A 20317-nucleotide genomic window follows, 5' to 3' on the forward strand; every position below is an offset into this window, starting at 1 on the left:
GGTTTGGTGCACAAGCCCTATGAGGAGAGGCTGAGGGAGCTGGGATTGCTTAGCCTGGAGAAGAGGAGGCTCAGGGGTGACCTTCTTGCTGTCTGCAACTCCCTGAAGGAAGGTTGTAGCCAGGTGGGGGTTGGTCTCTTCTCCCAGGCAACCAGCACCAGAACAAGAGGACACAGTCTCAAGCTGTGCCAGGGGAGGTTTAGGCTGGAGATTGGGAAGAAATTCTACACAGAGTGAGTGATTGCGCATTGGAATGGGCTGCCTGGGGAGGTGGTGGAATTGCCATCACTGGAGGTGCTCAGGAGGAGACTTGCTGGGGTGCTTGGTGCCATGGTTTAGTTGATTAGGTGGTGTTGGGTGATAGGTTGGGCACGATGATCTTGAAGGTCTCTTCCAACCTGGTCTGGTCTGGTCTATTCTATTCTATTCTATTCTATTCTATTCTATTCTATTCTATTCTATTCTATTCTATTCTAATATGGAAGGAAAAAGTGTAGGGAAAAATAACAGATATAAATAAGCAGATACTTGTCCTAGAAAATAACTGCTTTAAGAGTTCAGCGCTTGGTTTTGCTTGGCAAAACTCTCTTAAAGCCCCGTGAGGGGTGAACCATGCACACACCAGCGCGGTTGGCCCAGTCATGATTGGGGAAGAAAAAACTCCTCATAAAAATCAAGGTCCTGCACTGGCTGGGAGCTGTAAGTCACCCACTGTTGTCCTGATATAGAGTAGAACTGGCCTCCCAGTGCAGTGTTTGTAAAATATGGCCCCAAAGGCTCCCATCTTTCAGAGGAAATGTAAAACTTGCCTCTTCTCTCACCGCTATTGACATTTGCACAGTGTATTAAGCTCTTAAATCAGAGGGCAAATCCAAATGGATACAAACGTTCCCTGCACAAAAATCATGATGAAATTCTGGTTCTCCTCCAAAGCATGCAAAAAATAGCTGTTTATGTACAATCCAATATTCCTGGAACATCGCTGTGTCTGTTCAAAATTCGCTGCACAGGGGGCTGGGAGGGGAAAAAAAACCACAACAGAAGAGTGTCTCTGTTTTTCAGATCTCAGGAAGACATTTGAGTTGTAAAATGAGGACAGTTTTCTCCTCAGCTTCATGTGTTATTTGCTGCAGGCTGGAAGGGGTTAGGTTGTTTTTGCAGTAGTCAGAAGCCCAAAGGTTTGCTTGCAGTGTAAACTGCTGGCAGGTTGTGTGTGCTGAGAGACCATCACCTCCCGCACGGGGCTGGGCTGGCTGCAGTGCTTGGATTTACCGGAAGAATCTTCTTCTCTCTGATGTGAAATGAGAAGCAGGGTAGAAGCATTTTTCCTTGCAGATAAGCAAGAAGGCTTGCTTCTTCCTCCTGCCTTCCCTTCTCAGCAGCCATGTCGATGAGTGGCTGGCTGACACGAGCCACGGTGTGATCCTAAGTTGATGGTTAAGTGCCTCCTTTCTGCCAAGTGCTGCCTTTTGTTTAGGTTCCCACAGCAGAAGCCCTCCCAGTCTCTGCCAAATGCTTTCTGTATCCTGAATGACATGGGGATCTTTCTGCTGACACTGTTAAACTTTCTGAAAGAGGCACATCCATCCATGATCTACTTAGAATGATGCCACATTAGTTTATCAGGGTATTTGTTTAGCCTTCCTCTGGGAGCCAGATCTCAAAGTGATTGGCACATAAAGAACATGCCAATTTTCCCCCCTCCCTGATGACCTATTGCTACATTACTGTAAATGCTTCCTCAGATTGTATAAAATACTTTATCTACACAACTTAAAGCACCAAGGTTTGTCTTGCTCAGTATTTTCAGCAGGTATCCAGTAGAACTGGACAGTTCCTGGCTCCCTGTAGTAATTGTCTGGGAGTTTTTCTCCTCTCCATTCCTAGTCCAAACTCAGTGCAGGTAGGTCCAGCTTAGCCACAGCTGTAAGGTAGCTGCCCCAATTGCTGTGTTGGAGGAGCTTGGTAAATTATGTCAATCTCTCCTCTGGAGGGATGCTAATATCTTGGCCTGATCAGAAAAGGGACTGTGTATGACATGGCTCCTAAAGCAGAACCTACTGTTCCTGAGCTGTATAGATCCACAGATTGATTGGTTAGGGCTGCAGAGCTTGTGCCATCTCTGTCTGTGAGGTAACCATGCCATAAAGACTTTGGGCAGTGATATATTCTGCTGCAAACACAGCACCCACTGCAGCTTTCAATCCATGTGCTGAGAGCCAGACATGGATTATCTGGATTCACAGAAGCACACATTTAGCATCATGGAGTCCAACCACTACCTAACTCTACCAAATCTTGTGTTAAACCATGTCCCTCAGCACCATAAGAAGGAGGTGAGTGGCTGCAGGTTCACAGGGCAGGTGATACAAACAAGTACCTCTAAAGACACTTAATTTAATGCTCTCTGGATTTCCCCAGTGCATGTCTTTGCTAAGACCCTTCCTCCTGTTTTGCAGATACCACTGCTTTGCCAAGGAGTGCTCAAGGTTGCTTATAAATATATGTGTGGTAATTCTGGTTTTGGTTTCTGTCTCTTCTTAGCCAAGAAGTATAAAAAGGTCACTGGGAAAGAAATCTACTCAGATACTTTAGAAAGCACGCCCATGCTGGAGAAAGAGAAGTTCCCACAGGATTATTTCCCTGAGGTATGTACAATCCATGGAGCATTCCTGGTTACTGGTTATGATTCTGACTTCCTCTGGTTGCTTGAGTAGCAGCTTTGTTTAGGAGGAGACTTGATAGGGTGCTTAGTTGCATGGTTTAGTTGATCGGGTGGTTTGGATGGTAGGTTGGACACAATGATCTCGAAGGTCTCTTCCAACCTGGTCTGGTCTGGTCTGGTCTATTCTATTCTATTCTATTCTATTCTATTCTATTCTCGGTGAGCTCATGAGGTCAGAATCAAGTCTTGGCTTTTTGTTTGTTGGTTGGTTCTTGACACCTAGAATAGCTGCTCTAAGACATTGCATTGCTTTGCCAAATTCAAGTGGAGGCCTTGCGAATCCTTGTGAAGGATGGAGGTGGTGATGGAAAAAAAAGGTTGGTTTGTTCATCTGAAACCAGAGAAACAGCACAGAGTGCCAGCTGCAAGTCTGCTTCAGAGGGGTTTACTCTTTGGCAGGGTGAGGCACCACTTTGAATGGATTCCATTGGTATTCCGGGGCAGCAGCTCTGCCCTCCTGGTCTCTGCTCAGCACAGCCAGGTGCTGCTGTGGGCAATGCAAGTACAGAGGGAAAGATGGTTTGTTGCTGGGGCAAGAATACTCCTTTAACTTGAAAAGATCCTGGTGTTTTCCCCTGAGCCTGCCCTTACATACCCCTGGGGTTTGTGTTTCTGTGGAGAACTAGGAAATGCTGCTTGTTGGGTGGTGAAGGTCTTGTCCAAGCCAGAAACACAAGCTGAGGACTTTTCTTCCACTGCACCTGCAAGTGCAATTGCACATGCAGTCTTTGCTTGCAGTTCGCTTCTGTGATGGTTAATTTGCTCATTTTTACTTTCTTAAGAGAGCATCTAAAGCATGGGTGCTTAATGGGGAGTGTTTGCTACAAGCCAAGTGAATAAATCTATTGAATGCCTGTAACATTTGTGGATCAAACAAGCATCTTACTACCTTAATAATACTATTAAATAACCTTAAATGAATGTCTTAGAGATATTTGCATAGTGCATGAGCACTTGGGAAAGCATTGCACAAATCATTAGGGGGTTGTGGGGTGTAGGTTATTCTGCTTCTTGACTCAGATACTGAATTATGTTCTCTGTCTCCATACTGGAAGGGAAACTGCCTTTGACATAATTTGACTAGCTTTTATCTCCTGTGAATAAACACCCTAAGTACCTCTTTGCAGGCAGGTGCTCTGTCATCCTGAAGGAAGCTCAGGCATTGCTCAGGTGTTTGTCTTTCTCCTCCATCAGCAGGAGGCTGCAGCAGTGAGGGTGATTGACAGCTTGAATAGGGAATGAGCAGCGCTCACTGCTGAGTGATGTGATTGCAGTGCTGAGAGCAGGAGCAGCAGCCTGTGAGAGCTGTTATCATGCTTAACAGCAATAGCCCAAATTATGGGCTGCTCAGTGATACCCAGGAAAAGTTATCTCCAGCCTTACTTCACTGCTCTTGTTCCATCACAGGACTGGTGAATTTGTAACTTGCTCAGTGTTCTTTATTGCCACCTCTTACATGGACAATTCTTCAGTCTCTTGGAGAAATGGTGGCATCCAGTGGCTTTCCTGCCCTGCTTCTGGAGCAGGAATTGTGTCGTTCCACAAGGGTGCTCAAGGATCAGTTGTGTCTGTGTCTGGTCTTGGAGCAAGAGCTTCTCCACCCAGCACACCCTGCAGGACTTCTGCATCCAGAGCCCAAGCAGCAGCTAAATACCTTCACACTGTTCCCATTCCTTACATCACCTTAAATGGCTTTCCCAAGGAGAGAGCACCATATTCAGGTGTTGTCAGGGGTTCTGTTCACCTGGAGCATGGATAAATAGGAAAAGGCAAAATCCACCACTGCTCACAGTCAAGCTATGAATGAACCCCTGGAGTAGCTTGGAAGTTCTGTTCTGTTCCTGCATGCAGCACAATCCCTTGTGATAGTGCTGGGCAAGACCTGCAGGCCAGGCTGGGGGGCTTACATGCTTCACACAGTGGGAGAGGAGGGGGATACCCAGGACTGGTGGACAAGAAGCTCAACATGAGCTCTCAGTGTGCACTTGCAGCCCACAAAGCCAATCAGATCCTGGGCTGCATCAGGAGAAGTGTGGCCAGCAGGTCAAGGGAGGTGATCCTCCCCCTCTACTCAGCTCTGGTGAGACCCCACCTGGAGTACTGCATCCAGTTCTGGAGCCCCTATTACAAGAGGGATGTGGAGGTGCTGGAAGGTGTCCAGAGAAGGGCCACAAGGATAATCAGAGGGCTGGAGCACCTCTCCTATGAGGACAGACTGAAGGAGTTGGGGCTGTTCAGTCTGGAGAAGAGAAGGCTCTGAGGTGACCTCATTGTGGCCTTCTAGTATCTGAAGGGGGCTACAGGAAGGCTGGGGAGGGACTGCTCAGGATCTCAGGTAGTGATAGGACTAGGGGGAATGGAATGAAGGTGGAGGTGGGGAGATTCAGGCTGGATGTGAGGAGGAAGTTCTTCCCCATGAGAGTGGTGAAGCCCTGGAATGGGTTGTCCAGGGAGGTGGTTGGGGCCCTGTCCCTGGAGGTGTTTAAGCCCAGGCTGGCTGAGGCTCTGGCCAGGCTGATCTAGTGTGGGGTGTCCCTGGCCATGGCAGGGGGGTTGGAACTAGATGATCCTTGTGGTCCCTTCCAACCCTGACTGATACTATGGTAATAATGCAGCTAGTGACACAGCATGGATGTCCACAGCTCTGTGACTTTCACGCTCAGTGGCTGTGCAGCCTAGCACAGACCAAGCCAGAGCGTTGTTCATGTGGCTTGAAAAGGGAGACAAAATAACTGTGGCTGTTTTTGCACTACACTGTTTCCCAGTTGGGACAGAAGTCCAAAGGCACACACTAGTGCTGCCACCTCAAAAACCCAGCAGTGGCATAGTTTGGGTTCCCACAGACGTGCTCCTCTGCTTAAAGCTAAATTAATCTCGTTGCCACCGCTCTTCTTCCGCGACAAGTGTTGGCGATCACAGTGCTAATTAAAAGACCCACAAAACACAATGTGTGCTGTGAAGATTTGAGTTGACACAGCAGGATGCATGAGCAGCCTCTCTGTCCAAACAGTGCATTTACATGCCCTTGCGTGGTTTAGCCAGGCTTCTCCTATCACGGTTACAATGTTTTGGGTGAGAAATGCTTTCAGACTCATTTCTTTCCTTTTTATTACTGCTGCTTAAGGATGATCTAAAAGTAATTACAATGATTGAGGCATAATGCAATTCAAAATAATTACAGCCCACTGCATATAAAACTAACAAAACTTTCTGTCTTGATTTATGGCTCCTCTTGGCTGGGCATAAGACTCAAACGATGCCTCTGGGAGCAACACTCCAGATAATGTTAGGCCATTTAAAAAAAAGCAGATTTGTGTAGTCTATCAGGGCTGAGTAATTTTTTTTTCCCCCCATAGTGAGAAATTGGTTGTTATCATAGATCACAGATACTGCTCAAAGCTCTTATGAAAGATGAATTAATTTCACTAATGCTTTAATGCAAACCTTTCATGGAGAAGGCTGTATGGTGATAACCTTACCGCGGTCTCTCCTTTCTCAACGATGATTTATGTTGTCTTTTAGTAGATGAAACTGCCTGTATTCACAATCCATCTGCTGGCTAAAGGAATCCTATTAACAGAGGATCTGAGAAGAGACTTAATGCCATAAGGTGAAAGATGTGGTATCCCCTTTCTGGGACATGCAGTAGGAAGTCTTTTTCCTATTTTAGAATGTAGATACCTCTCTGAGAGAGTGTACAGATGATCTGTATCATCTCTACCTGGTTTTGTGCTGGCTTACAGATGGTGGATCAGCTACTGACCATCTGTTAAAGTCAGAGTACAGATTGTTGCTTTGCAATCTGCAATGAGAAACAATTTTCTCTTTCCTCCCTCCCAAGGTGCACTAATTATTAAACCCTGTTTCCACGAGTTTCTTCTTTCCAAATGCTGTACTTGGAAACACTAAAGCACCTGGGTGGAAGGCTTCTTGCTCAGCTGCAGTGTATGTCTGAGGTGAAGGATGACAGCTTTATACTGAAAGGTGTTACACAGTGCTTCAGCTATGGGCTGTCTTAGATCCAAAGCTAGTAATGTTTGTGTTCTTAGTGTTAAACAGGCACAGGATTAATACTAGACACAGGATTAATACTAGGCACAGGATTAATACTAGACACAGGATTAATACTAGACACAGCATTAATAATAGACACAGGATTAATACTAGGCACAGGATTAATACTAGACACAGGATTAATACTAGACACAGCATTAATAATAGACACAGGATTAATACTAGACACAGGATTAATACTAGACACAGCATTAATAATAGACACAGGATTAATACTAGACACAGGATTAATACTAGACACAGGATTAATACTAGACACAGGATTAATAGTAACTTCATTATTTATTGAAGCTAAAGGAATGAAGTAGCTGTGTTGAAGTTATGAGTGTCCACAGGTAATTTACAGGTTGGGGTGGCAGAACATACAGGTCAGCCAATGAAACAAGTGTCATAGGTGTTCTTGCTTTACTCAGTCTAGGCTGAGCACCTCCTCCAGCAGGTACCTCCCCAGCCTCCTGTGCTGGTTTTCACTTGGGCCAAGGAAAAAGCCAAACCATCATGTTTCCTCCACCGCTGTTCCTTTGTGATTAAGTCCTGTGTTCCAACAATAAGGAAATTTGGCTATGCAGATGAGTCAGTCCTAAGGAAAATCCAGCATTTGACTGCATTCATAGTATCATAGTATCATTCAGGGTTGGAAGGGACCCCAAGGATCATCTAGTTCCAACCCCCCTGCCATGGGCAGGGACATTCTTACAGCTAAGGTCAGGCTCACCCTGAGCATGGCAGCAGACACACCCCAAGACTCAGGTTCTGACCTGGTCACTTCATGCAGCCTTGCTGTGACAGCCCTGTGTCATGTTGTCACTTGGTAGAGTCAGTGTCATTTTGTGGAGTAAGTTGTGTGGTGACCCTGCATTCATGGAAAAAGTGAAATGAGCTTTGGAGTTGCCATCATGTTTTGGGCTGTGCCTCTGAAGTGTAGGTCCACTGTTTATACTCCTGTCAGCTCTGAATTCTTCTGTTCCAGAGAAGGGAATTCTCACAGGCTTAAATGTTCTTTGGAGAGTGTAGTGAAGTGCAAGAGGGGAGAAGAAGGTGCCTTGTAAGCCCCGAGAAATACTGCATCTCTAGCAGTGGATGTGAAGAGTGAGGACAGGCTTGGCAGCCCCTCTTGTGCTTTCAAACACATCCCATTATTTTCACTGGTTCTGGCAATGACCTACCCTGGAGTGTGACACTTCAGCTGCTTCTAGGGTTGGGCTCCTCTGACATCACATCCTTCCTTGCCCTGTTTGCTGCTGCATGTAGTCTTCTGAGGGTCTCTGAGAGATGAGAAAAGGACCCCTGAAAGCTCTGCCCCACCAGCTGGGGAGGGTAACTGACAGCTGCCTGGCAAATAGACACCTAACTTGGCCTTTGCTGCAAGAGTTGAGTCAGTTTTGTGTTTCTGTCTCCTGAAACAACTTCTGCTGAAGAAATCCTGTATGGCTGCTGGTGGGCAACTTCCCTGCTGCTGTGTGTAGAGGAGGAAGCTGGCAGCAATTTGCATGCCCCATGGACTTGTATGTAAAAATCAGTAGGGCTAGTGTAAGTCCTGTCACATATTTCTTAGAGCTGTGTGCCTCATGCACAGATACCTAGATGTGGTCTTGATTTTCTGATAAATAAAGGCTAAGGGAAGCATTCTGTGAAAAAGCAAAGGAGCAATTAAATTATTCCACTGCATAATAGACTTTGTCATTAGGGAGATTGACTTTGTGCTCTTGAGCTCTTGCCTGTACAGCTGGGGGTTTTGGGGTGGGTTGTTTGGGGTGGGTTTTTTTTTATAAGTGCCATAGGTATTTTCATTTGCAGACTTCTAAATTTATGTAATGGCCTCTAAAAATCTTTAGCAGTAAAAACATGATTGATGGTGCTGTTACAGGGCTTGGTGGTGTTCAGAGGCTGAGTTGGGCCTGAGTTTTCCACGTGCTGTGTCTCATCCTGAAGTAAAGGGAAACGAGAAGGAGCTTTGAGCAGCTTGCATGCAAACTCCTAAAAAAAACCCAAGAGCACAAGTTCTGTAGTTCTGTAAGCTGATCTAAGAGAAGAAAGGAAGTAGTTGGGGGGCAGGACCTACTTGCCTGCTTGGTTTTGGTGTAAGTTTGTCCTCATCCTGCTCCTTTTCCCAGCTAGTTAAATGTTGAGTGCATTGTGAGTAGGTGAAGCGTGGGCTCCTGCACAAGGCTCTTAGGAAGAGTTGTTCTGACCAGGGTGGTGTTCACAGAATCACAGAAACATTCAAGTTGGAAAAGACCCTCAGGATATCCCAACTGATATCCCTATTACATAAGGTTCACCCCTAAACCGTATCCCCAAGCACCGCATCCCAACGACCTCCATGGTTGGTGACTCCACCACCCCCCTGGGCAGCACATTCCAGTGCCTGACCACGCTTGCCATGACAACTTTTTTTCCTAATGTCCAGTCTAAACCTACCCCAGTCACACCTTGAGGCCATTCAGTTTTTTTTCTATCCCTGATGGCCTGTGAGAAGAGACCAGCCACCAACCTCTCCACAACGTCCTTTCAGGTAGGACCTTTAGGTGTTGCAAGTGCTGAACATCCCTTGGTGCCAGAGTTGTTCCTGCTGCTGCTCAGTGTTCAAGCTGCTGCAGGTGCCAGGCTTGCTGTCTCCCTCTGAGCTGTGGTGTTCCTTTAAGAAGCTGCAATTACACCGCAGTCATTGCCACTTCCATACGTCTTTCCTTCATGCCCCTGCTTTGTATGGCTGAATAAACCCTTGCTGGGTCGCTATTTAATTTGATATGGTCCCTCTCAGTAAAATGATGGAGAAAAGATGAATTAAGGCTCTGTGCTAGTCATTATCAATCATGGTTTGTGTGCATTACTTATTGCTCACAGTGCTTTTTGACATTAGCCCTCTCTAACCTCTCTCTTCATGTTAATGTTGTCTGGAGGTCCTTTTACCCGATGTAGCAGAGGTTATTTATGTAGGTGGTGTTTCGAGGGGGTTTTAAAAGGTCAGCACCATCTCCTGAGAGACTCTATTCACAAAGAAAAGCCTGGCAGGATGGAACTGCAAGTTTTCAGGTTGTGATTGTTAAAATACATTTGTTTTGAAGGACTTCTCACAGAGAGGTGAGAGAATTTCAGTCACACTTCTTAAAGTACGGTTTTTTTTGCTGGCAAAATGGCCTCTAATAAATATTGCTGCCCTTAAACCCAGGATTTGCAATGGATGTGTGAGGAAACACCAAGCTGCTGGAAGAAATTACCCATTTCTCCATGCCATGGAATATAGATGGTGTTGCAAATAGCTTTCAGTTGGCTTGGATTGGGGTAGGCTTGCATGAAAGAGTGAGGCAGAGGTGCAGTGAATCTGCATATTTCTATTAGTATGTACTTTACACTGGCATTGCTGGTGTTGGTGAGGTCATCAGTGACAGAATCAAAGCACAGTCCTGTGGGGTGGCCTGCTGGAGAAGTGGATGGTGACTGACTCGAGCAGGGCTTGGTCCTACACGCTTTGGTTGCACAAAACCTGAAGCCAATTGTACCTGTGAGCCCCTGGCAGCAGGCAGGGCACATCCAAGGAGAAAGGGATCTGGCTGATGTCACTGCAGGGCTTCTCACTGCCCTCTCAAAAGGCAGGGGTTCCTGGGGGCTGGCAAAATACTAATGTCACTGCCATTTTCAAGAAGGGTCCTGGGTGGCCTTGCCTCAGCCACGGGAAGGTGGTGGAGCAGATGTTCAGGGATGAACCATTGCATGGAGAAGGGGAGTGCTCTGGATGTGGTATGCACTGGCTCTAGCAAGGCCTTTGGTTGATGCAGTCTCTCCCAGCATCCCCAAAGCCCAGTGGTGACATGTACTGGGTAGATGGAGTACAAGAAAGCCAGCCAGCCACCAGGCTCACAAGGTGATGAACAAAGTCCAAGCAGCAGCTGGTTGCTGGTGGATCCTCGGGGGTCAGTGCTGGGATCTGTGCTATTCAACACCTTCCTTAGCAGCTTGGGCAACAGAATGGAGTGCATGGTCAGCTTTGCAGATGATGTCAAGTTAGGGGAGCAGTTGATACATTGGAGGACAGGGCTGGAGTTCAGAGGGGCTTCAGCAGGCTGAAGAAATGGTCTGACAGGGGAACCTCACAGAGTTCAACAAAGATTAATGCCAAGCCTGGTCCCTGGGATGGGATAGCACTCACAAAGCAGCACAGGCTGGAGGTGAATGTCCAGAAAACAGAAAAGGACCTGGATCTTGTTGGACAGCAAGCTTAAGATGAACCAGCACTGAACCTTGGCTGCAAAACCATCCATCAGCATCCCAGGAGTCCCAGGAAGGGACTCCTCCCTCTATATGGCACTCCCAAGGCCTTGTCACATCTCCATTGTCGTTTTTGGGAACCCCTGTGCAAGACAGATGTGGGCAAGTGCTGCAGAGCCACCTCTGGGGTGGAGCACAGTGTGTGAGAGGAGAAGCCAGTGAGCCTGTCTGTGCCACCAGGAGAGGGAGGTGATGGGCAACCACTCTGCTGGCCAGCCGGTGCCTCTGGGTGGTGTGCAGCACCAGACCAAGGGGCAGCAGCCCTGTCATCAGCTGCAGCAAGGGACAAACTGGCTAAATCTGGGAAGAGGTTTCACTGAAAGGGTAAACAACAAAAGATGGTCCCAGGTGGGTTGTGAAATCACTGTCCTTGCCGGTGCTCAGAACCCAACTGCATGAGATTTAACACATCCAAGTGCCAGGTTCTGCACATTGGCCACAACAACCCCATGCAGTGCTGCAGGCTGGGGTCAGAGTGGCTGAGAGCAGCCAGGCAGAGAGGGACCTGGGGGTACTGGTCGATGGTAGGCTGAACATGAGCCTGCAGTGCGCCCAGGCAGCCATGAAGGCCAATGGCATCCTGGCCTGCATCAGGAACAGTGTGGCCAGCAGGAGCAGGGAGGTCATTCTGCCCCTGGACACTGCACTGGTTAGGCCACACCTTGAGTCCTGTGTCCAGTTCTGGGCCCCTCAGTTTAGGAAGGAGGTTGACTTGCTGGAACGAGTCCAGAGAAGGGCAACAAAGTTGGTGAGGGGTTTGGAGCACAGCCCTGTGAGGAAAGACTGAGGGAGCTGGGGTTGCTTAGCCTGGAGAAGAGGAGACTCAGGGGTGACCTTATCACTCTCTACAACTACCTGAAGGGAGGTTGTAGACAGGCGGGTGATGGTCTCTTCTCCCACGCAGCCAGCACCAGAACAAGAGGACACAGTCTCAAACTGTGCCAGGGGAGGTTTAGGTTGGATGTTAGGAAGAAGTTCTATACAGAGAGAGAGTGATTGCCCATTGGAATGTGCTGCCCAGGGAGGTAGTGGAGTCACCATCACTGGAGGTGTTGAGGAGGAGACTTGCTGGGGTGCTTGGTGCCATGGGTTAGTTGTTTAGGTGGGTTGGATTGGTTGATGGGTTGGACACGATGATCTTGAAGGTCTCTTCCAACCTGGTTTGGTTTGGATGTGGCTCTAAGCAACATGATCTAGTGGGCCCTGTTTTAATGCTGCATCTTTTGTGTGGTACCTATTACGCTGGTGAAGAGGAGAAGAGGAAATGCAAAACGACAGCTTGATTGAAGACATTACCTTGGGTCACATCATAGGCTGGGACTGTTTGATTTTTAGTCCTGTGTATTGTTCTTCAGTAATTAAAAGTTCAATATAGTTATTTTTAAGACTGATATGACAGATCTCCCCCCTCCCCCCCCTCTTTTTTTTTTTATTTGGATTAGATTTAAGCCAATTTTGAAGGCTTTTAGCATTTAACTTCTTGTCGTGGTTTTTGCTTTTGATTAAATGTTGACCTTTTGCCAAATCTCAACTTGTGGCTGTGCTGTCACAATCATCACAGAACCTGTGAACAGAAGAGACCTTTTTGGATTATGGGGTCTGTAGTTCAGCCATGAAAGCCAGGCTGTTAGGAAGGTTTGGTGTGCGGGTCTCTCCAGCCAGCCCTTCCCTGACTGACCACTGGCCACAGTGACTCAGGGTCTACAGAAGAGGTGATTTTTTTTCAGGGTTGGAAGAGAAGTTTGCAAGACAGTAGGTGCTCACTCACTCACTGCAGAGTTTTTTCTCAGCAGAGCTGCAGTTTAAGAAAGTCAAAAACTGGGCTCTCCTAAGATAAGAAGCTGGAGGTGGGGAGATTCAGGCTGGAGGTGAGGAGAAAGTTCTTCCCCATGAGAGTGGTGAAGCCCTGGAATGGGTTGTCCAGGGAGGTGGTTGAGGCACCGTCCCTGGAGGTGTTTAAGGCCAGGCTGGATGAGGCTCTGGCCAGGCTGATCTAGTGTGGGGTGTCCCTGCCCATGGCAGGGGGTTTGGAACTAGCTGATCCTTGTGGTCCCTTCCAACCCTGAATGATTCTATGATATTATGATAAGAGGAATAACGATTCAGAGAAATTAGTTCCTCTCTGAATGATCCACCATCTGGATTTCAGAGTAATGAACTGTTAGGATTTCCTCCCTAAACAGAAGCCAGGTAAATTCACCTGCTTTCAAAAGCTCAAATTCTTATAAGATTGAAGCACTTGTAAGTCAACAGGCAATTAAATAGCTCAAGACCACTCATGCCCTGTCTCTGTAATTCAGGCATTGATGCAGTCAGCAGGCAGATCTGCAGGAGGTGGTGTGTGAACTCCATGAGAAGTTCACTCCTCATGTGAGCTCCAGGAGGAGCTCAGAAGAGTCCAGTTATTCTCTGTATCCCTTCTGGATAGGGAGGCTTCCTCCCAGGATCACAGGATGTTAGGGGTTGGAAGGGACCTCCAGAGATCAATGAGTCCAACTCCCCTGCCAGAGCAACAGCACAGAAATGCATCCAGATGGGTCTTGAAAGTTTCCAGAGAAGGAAACTCCACAACCTCTCTGGGCAGCCTGTTCCAGGCTCTGTGACCCTTACAGTACAGAAGTTCCTCCTCATGTTGAGGTAGTTACTCCTGTGCTGTAGTTTATATCCGTTGCCCCTTGTCCTGTCACAGGGCAATAGAGAGCAGAGCCTGTCTCTTCCTTCTTGACACACAGCCCCCAGATATTTATATACATTTATTAGATCCCCTCTCAGCCTTCTATCCAGATTTAACAGCCCCAGGGCTCTCAGCCTTTCCTCATCAGACAGTGCTCCAGTCCCTTAATCATCCTTGTAACCCTCTGTTGGACTCTCAAGTAGATCCCTGTCTCTCCTGAGCTGGGGAGCCCAGAACTGGGGATGCAATATTCTCGGTGAGGCCTCACCAGGGCAGAGTAGAGGGAGAGGAGAACCTCCTTTGATTTGCTGGACACGCTCCTCTTAATGCAGGAAATCTTGACATTTTTAGCATTTCTTTTGTTAATTTGTTTTATTTCCTCTTGATATATGTCCTGTGAGCCCCAGAAAGCCAACTCTGAGTAGAGACCTAAGTCAAGAACAGGAGGAAGCTGTCCACTGTGTGTCCACAGTACCAGATTATGACTTTTGATTCCCTGCATAAAGGTCTTTGTGGTTAGTCACTGCTCCTGGACTGGAGAGGACAACCTCCTTGTCCTGCCCAGTGTTGTAGCAGCACAAAGCTGATGGAGCTTGTGCAGGAAGAAGCTCCAGCCCTTCTCCAGGAGGGCCAGCAGGGTTGCCTTTCATGTGAGCAGCTGCACTGCAGGTTCCCCTGTGGCTCTGGCAGTAGCATCTGGCTGTGGCAGGCTCTGCAGGAAGGTCCCACAAGCCTGCAGAAAGGTGGTGCTGAACTTGCCACCCGAGGTGAGAAATGCTAAAGTTCCCCAAAATCTGAGGCTGTGCATGAGTTTTGTAGACAGTTGGTTACTTCTTAGCTTTGAGGCACTCAGGCAACACTCTGGCACAGCACTGCAGGCTCTGGAGTGCAGTCAGTGCCACAAGTTGTCACTTGCAGGGAGCTCTGCACTTTTCCCTAGCCTGCAGAGAACCACTGCACATCAGCAAGCAGTTAGAATCATAGAATTGTTAGGGCTGGAAGGGACCTCAAGGACCATCCAGTTCCCAGCCCTCTGCCATGGGCAGGGACGACTCAGGATACATCAGGTTGCTCACAGCCACATCCAGCCTGGCCTTAAAAACCTGCAGGGATGAGGCTTCCACCACCTCCCTGGGCAACCTGTGCCAGTGTCTCACCACCCTCATGGGGAAGAACTCCTTCCTAACATCCAATCTGAATCTACCCACTTCTAGTTTTGCTCCATTCCCCCCAGTCCTATCACTACCCAATATCCTAAAAAGTCTCTCCCCAGTTTTCTTGTAGCCCCCTTCAGATACTGGAAAGCCACAATAAGGTCTCCTTGGAGCCTTCTCCTCTCCAGACTCTCAGTCTGTCTCCATACAGTTCCTGCATTCAAGCTTTGCAGAAGCAGCTGTTACTTAACTCAGTAAAACAAACATTCCAAATCCCCAGGGGCACAGTTTGGAAGCGCAGACAGCCCAGTGGGAAAGGGTCCTAGTACAGGAGTGGTGTTACTCTGTTGAGTCTGACTGGGATCACCCTCCTTGTGCCTGTGGAGGGGGTGGGAGATGGGTAGCTGCTGTCTGAAGGGTGGCTAGAAAGCAGCCCATTGAGATTTTGCGAGGCACTTCCCTGTCTCAGCAGCATTTGGGACTGTAAGTTCTCATGAGGGCTTTGTGGGCAGATGCATCTGGTGAGTTTCTCCTGAAGGCCTCACCTTGGGAAAATGGCAGCCCAGAGCAGGGGCTGCTCTGCTCTGCTCTGCCTGGCACTCCCTTCGTAACAAGGAGCTGCAGTCTTTTGGCACCATTCTTTCGGCCTGTCTGGTGCAGTATTCATGAGCAGAGAACTCTGGCCTGGCCCCACAGTCATTGTTAGCAGTGAATAAATAGGATGCAGTCGTGTCTTTTGTGGGAGGCTGTAATTTATGGCGGTGGCTTGGGAGTGGTGCTGCAAAACTCCTTTTGCTGTATCATGAGTGCCAGGGGCTGGCATGGGCTGATTTGTGGCTTTCTCGTGGAGCCTGCAGGTTTGATAAATGTAACGTTTGACCATTATTTAAATTCCCCTTAACTTCTGGAGAGATAGTGGTGGGCTGGCTCAGCAGGAGGAACAGCTTCCTAGCAGATCTCATTCATTTTAATTTGATGTAAATCTCTGATGGCATTTTGCAGTTCCGGTAAACTTAGGCAGAAGCCAGGAGGTTTGCTCAGAGGCAGTGAGAGTTTGCTGGTTCAGGCTAAGCACAAGTTATGAAGAGCCTCCTGGGTTCTCTCTCATCTATAAGCAGCAACCAGGGCACACGAAGAGAGGGTGCTTGGTGCCATGGGTTAGCTGTTTGGGTGGGTTGGATTGGTTGATGGGTTGGACACGATGATCTTGAAGGTCTCTTCCAACCTGGTTTGGTTTATTCTAAAGGTTTATTCTAAAGGTTGTAGACAGGCAGGGGTTGGTCTCTTCTCTCAGGCAACTAGCACCAGAACAAGAGGTCACAGTCTCAAGCTGCGCCAGGGGAGGTTTAGACTCGTGGTGAGGAGAAAGTTCTTCCCAGAGAGAGTTGTTAGCCATCGGAATGTGCTGCCCAGGGAGGTGGTGGAGTCACCATCCCTGGAGGTGTTCAAGAGGGGATTGGATGAGGCTCAGGGGAGACCTTATTGCTGTCTACAACTACTTGAAGGGAGGTTGTAGCCAGGTGGGGGCTGGCCTCTTCTCCCAGGCAACCAGCACCAGAACAAGAGGTCACAGTCTCAAGCTGTGCCAGGGGAGGTTTAGGCTGGACGTTAGGAAGTTCTTCACAATGAGAGCAATTGCCCAGTGGAATGTTGTAGCAGTTTGGGCTGGGTGCCCTCTGCTGTGTTCATACAAGGGGTGCTTCCTGTGTCCAGAAGTCCAGCCCGACGGGTGGACACAGGAAGCCAGGCATTTCATCCTATAATACCCTGCTCTCCTATAAGATCTCAGCATGGGGTCTGGCACTTTCTCTTTCTTCCCTCGCCGCCACCTGGTAACTTGGGGGAGATGTCTCCCAGCCCTTTGGGCCTGGCTAGGCCCAAGGCCAGGGGGATGGGCAGTCTCAGATCTGGCCAGCTTTATTTAGAATAAACCAAACCAGGTTGGAAGAGACCTTCAAGATCATTGTGTCCAACCCATCAACCAATCCAACACCACCTAAACAACTAACCCATGGCACCAAGCACCCCATCAAGTCTCCTCCTGAACACTTCCAGTGACGGCGACTCCACTACCTCCCCAGGCAGCCCATTCCAATGGGCAATCACTCTCTCTGTATAGAACTTCTTCCTAATATCCAACCTGAACGTCCCCTGGCACAGCCTGAGACTGTGTCCTCTTGTTCTGGTACTGGCTGCCTGGGAGAAGAGACCAACCTCTGCCTGTATACAACCTCCCTTCAGGTAGTTGTAGAGGTCACCCCTGAGTCTCCTCTTCTCCAGGCTGAGACTAGCCTAGCAGTGGAGTGGGAGGGGGGCAAGAAGGAGCCCTGGGGGTCTTGGTTGTACCCTCAGGTGGGGATGGGATATTTCTGGGTGTGCTGTGGGATTTCTTTTGTCACTCTGCTTCTGGCTCTCTGTAAACATTCACCGCTTTCCACTTAAACCTTCCACCACTTTTGCAATCCGTTTGAGTCATTATTTGTGCCTGTGGTGGGGAGGGGGTCTGCCTCAACCCATCACAAATGTGCTGCCTGGGGAGGTGGTGGAGTCACCATCATTGGAGGTGTTCAGGAGGAGACCTGATGGGGTGCTTGGTTGCATGGTTTAGTTGATTAAGTGGTGTTGGATGATGGGTTGGACATGATGATCTTGAAGGTCTCTTCCAACCTGGTTAGTTCTGTTCTGTTCTATTCTGTTCTGTTCTGTTCTATTCTGTTCTGTTCTGTTCTGTTCTATTCTATTCTATTCTGTTCTGTTCTGTTCTATTCTGTTCTATTCTATTCTGTTCTGTTCTGTTCTATTCTATTCTGTTCTGTTCTGTTCTATTCTGTTCTGTTCTATTCTATTCTATTCTGTTCTATTCTATTCTGTTCTGTTCTATTTTATTCTATTCTAGTCTGTTCTATTCTATTCTATTCTGTTCTGTTCTGTTCTATTCTGTCCTGTCCTATCCTATTCTAACTGCTGCAGGCCCCAAAACGGGAATAATTCCAGGATTTAGAAGATGATGCTTGTGGTGAAGGTACATCAGTCAGTCAGTGTGCAGCTGGTATTAGTTACAAGGTCTGGATGAATTTGGTTTGTTTTGTTCTCTGTGTGACCATGTTTCACTCTAATCCTCTGCTTAAGGTGACTGATCCTTCTTGGCTTGTTTTTCAGTGCAAGTGGTCCAGAAAAGGTTTCATTCGAACAAGATGGTGTATTACTGATTGGTAAGTGGCATCTCTTGAGTTTTTTCTGCTGATGTGTGTGTGTGTGTGTGCTATGTTTGCTTTTGTTAACAACTGTTTCAATGAAAGTATGCCTGGATTAGCCTGTTCAGGGAACAGAGTGGTTCCAAAACAGTTGCTTTGCTGTTTGTTGAACACGTAGCGCTGAGTTAAATTGTAACGATGCATAGCAAAATGTGATGTTAATACATGTATGTGCAATTAGCATGAGTTAATTCAGGTCATAAGCAACCTCTCAAACATGATCAGAAGAGCTTGAGGTCTGTGGCCAAGGCCACAGGAGTTGCAGTGTAGAGCTAAGGTGTCCTGTCCCCCCCCCGCCCGCCCTTGCTGCTCTCCATCACAGCTGACCCAGCCCAGGCCCTGCAGCATAAGGTGCTGGGATCAGGATTCCCGTGGTAACCCCAAGGCTTGGTCCTGTTCTTTGCTTTTTTCACCCTAGAGCAAAGCACCTGCAGCCCAGCACCTGCTGCAGGGTGTGATGGTGGGGCAGCAGAGAGCAGGCAGCACCTCCTGCCTGTGAGCTCAGACATCCCACCCCACAGGACTTGCTGAAGCTCAACGTGAGCTGGCTGTTGTCCAGTCAGGGAGAGTTGCTCATAAGCTGTGCTGTAAAAATCTACAGAAGAAACAAACATATTTGGTTTTTTGCTTTTGGGAGCATCCAACAGCCTGAAGAGACGGAGGCTGAGTGGAGCAGGAGGCAGATGTGTGAAGTAGAACATGATTATGGTGTTGCCTCCCAGATGGCTGACTTTGAGAGGAGAGGGCCAGCTAGTGCTGACAAGAGGTCTGTGGCACACTGAAGCTATTTACTGAGTCTGGAAATCCTCCTCTCTTCAGCAGCAGTAGGAGCAGCAATTGTAGTAGCCTGTGTTGAAGGGAGCAGCTGATTGTCCAAAACATTCCACCTGGGAGAGCTTGACAACACTCAATGAACTCAGAGATGGTTCAGATTCCTCTAGTCCTACCTGGCAATCTGACCCTGCTTTTGACCATGTAGTCATATTTTGGTCTTTACTGCTTATGTATGTTCTAATCACTTCAGTCTATGTGAACATTCCACATTTTCCCCTTCCTCCTGTGGTTGTTTCATGTCTTAAAATCATAGGCTTGGTTTTAAAGCCCGAGGGCTTGCTCACGCAGGCTGGCACTTGAGTGCTGAGCAATCTTCTTGCCTCTTGGCAGAAGAACTTCTATTAGGTTGAGCAAAGAGTTTGTGAAAAACAGAAAAGTGGCAGGATTTCTCCTTTTGCAGAGTTCTGACCCAGCAGACACACTGGAGGGAAGGGAGGCCATCCAGAGGGACCTTGACAGGCTGGAGAGGTGGGCACAGGCCAACCTCATGAAGTTCAATAAGAGCAAGTGCAGGGTCCTGCATCTGGGTCGAGGCAATCCCAGGCACAAATCCAGGCTGGGCAGGGACTGGCTGGAAAGCAGCCCTGAGGAGAGAGACTTGGGGGTGCTGGTGGACAAGAAGCTCAACATGAGCTCTCAGTGTGCACTTGCAGCCCACAAAGCCAATCAGATCCTGGGCTGCATCAGGAGAAGTGTGGCCAGCAGGGCAAGGGAGGTGATCCTCCCCCTCTGCTCAGCTCTGGTGAGACCCCACCTGGAGTACTGTGTCCAGTTCTGGAGCCCCTATTCCAAGAGGGATATGGAGGTGCTGGAAGGTGTCCAGAGAAGGGCCAGGAGGATGATCAGAGGGCTGGAGCACCTCTCCTATGAGGACAGACTGAAGGAGTTGGGGCTGTTCAGTCTGCAGAAGAGAAGGCTCCGAGGTGACCTCACTGTGGCCTTCCAGTATCTGCAGGGGGCCTACAGGAAGGCTGGGGAGGGACTGCTCAGATTCTCAGGTAGTGATAGGACTAGGGGGAATGGAATGAAGCTGGAGGTGAGGAGATTCAGGCTGGATGTGAGGAGGAAGTTCTTCCCCATGAGAGTGGTGAAGCCCTGGAATGGGTTGTCCAGGGAGGTGGTTGAGGCCCTGTCCCTGGAGGTGTTTAAGCCCAGGCTGGCTGAGGCTCTGGCCAGGCTGATCTAGTGTGGGGTGTCCCTGCCCATGGCAGAGGGGTTGGAACTAGATGATCCTTGTGGTCCCTTCCAACCCTGACTGATACTATGATACTATGATGCAAAACCAGGCAGGCAGCTGAGGTAGCTGTAGGTTCTTGTTTCTTTTTTTCAGATC

At 48.3% G+C, this 20317-nt stretch overlaps 1 protein-coding gene across 2 annotated transcripts in view; it reads left to right on the forward strand.

The window, feature by feature from the left end:
• The window catches only part of INPP5A (inositol polyphosphate-5-phosphatase A), a 285924-nt gene that overhangs the window by 157657 nt on the left and 107950 nt on the right, over positions 1-20317 (forward strand). For both annotated transcript variants that reach the window (XM_068140277.1, XM_068140278.1), the window contains exons 6-7: positions 2545-2648; positions 18056-18108. In XM_068140277.1, coding sequence (XP_067996378.1) covers positions 2545-2648; positions 18056-18108 — 157 coding nt within the window. The remainder of the gene's footprint in view (positions 1-2544; positions 2649-18055; positions 18109-20317) is intronic.

The sequence above is a fragment of the Melanerpes formicivorus genome, unplaced genomic scaffold (genome assembly GCF_026170545.1).
Source record: "Melanerpes formicivorus ecotype bairdi unplaced genomic scaffold, bMelFor1.0.p_v2 SCAF_6, whole genome shotgun sequence".
NCBI lineage: Eukaryota > Metazoa > Chordata > Aves > Piciformes > Picidae > Melanerpes > Melanerpes formicivorus.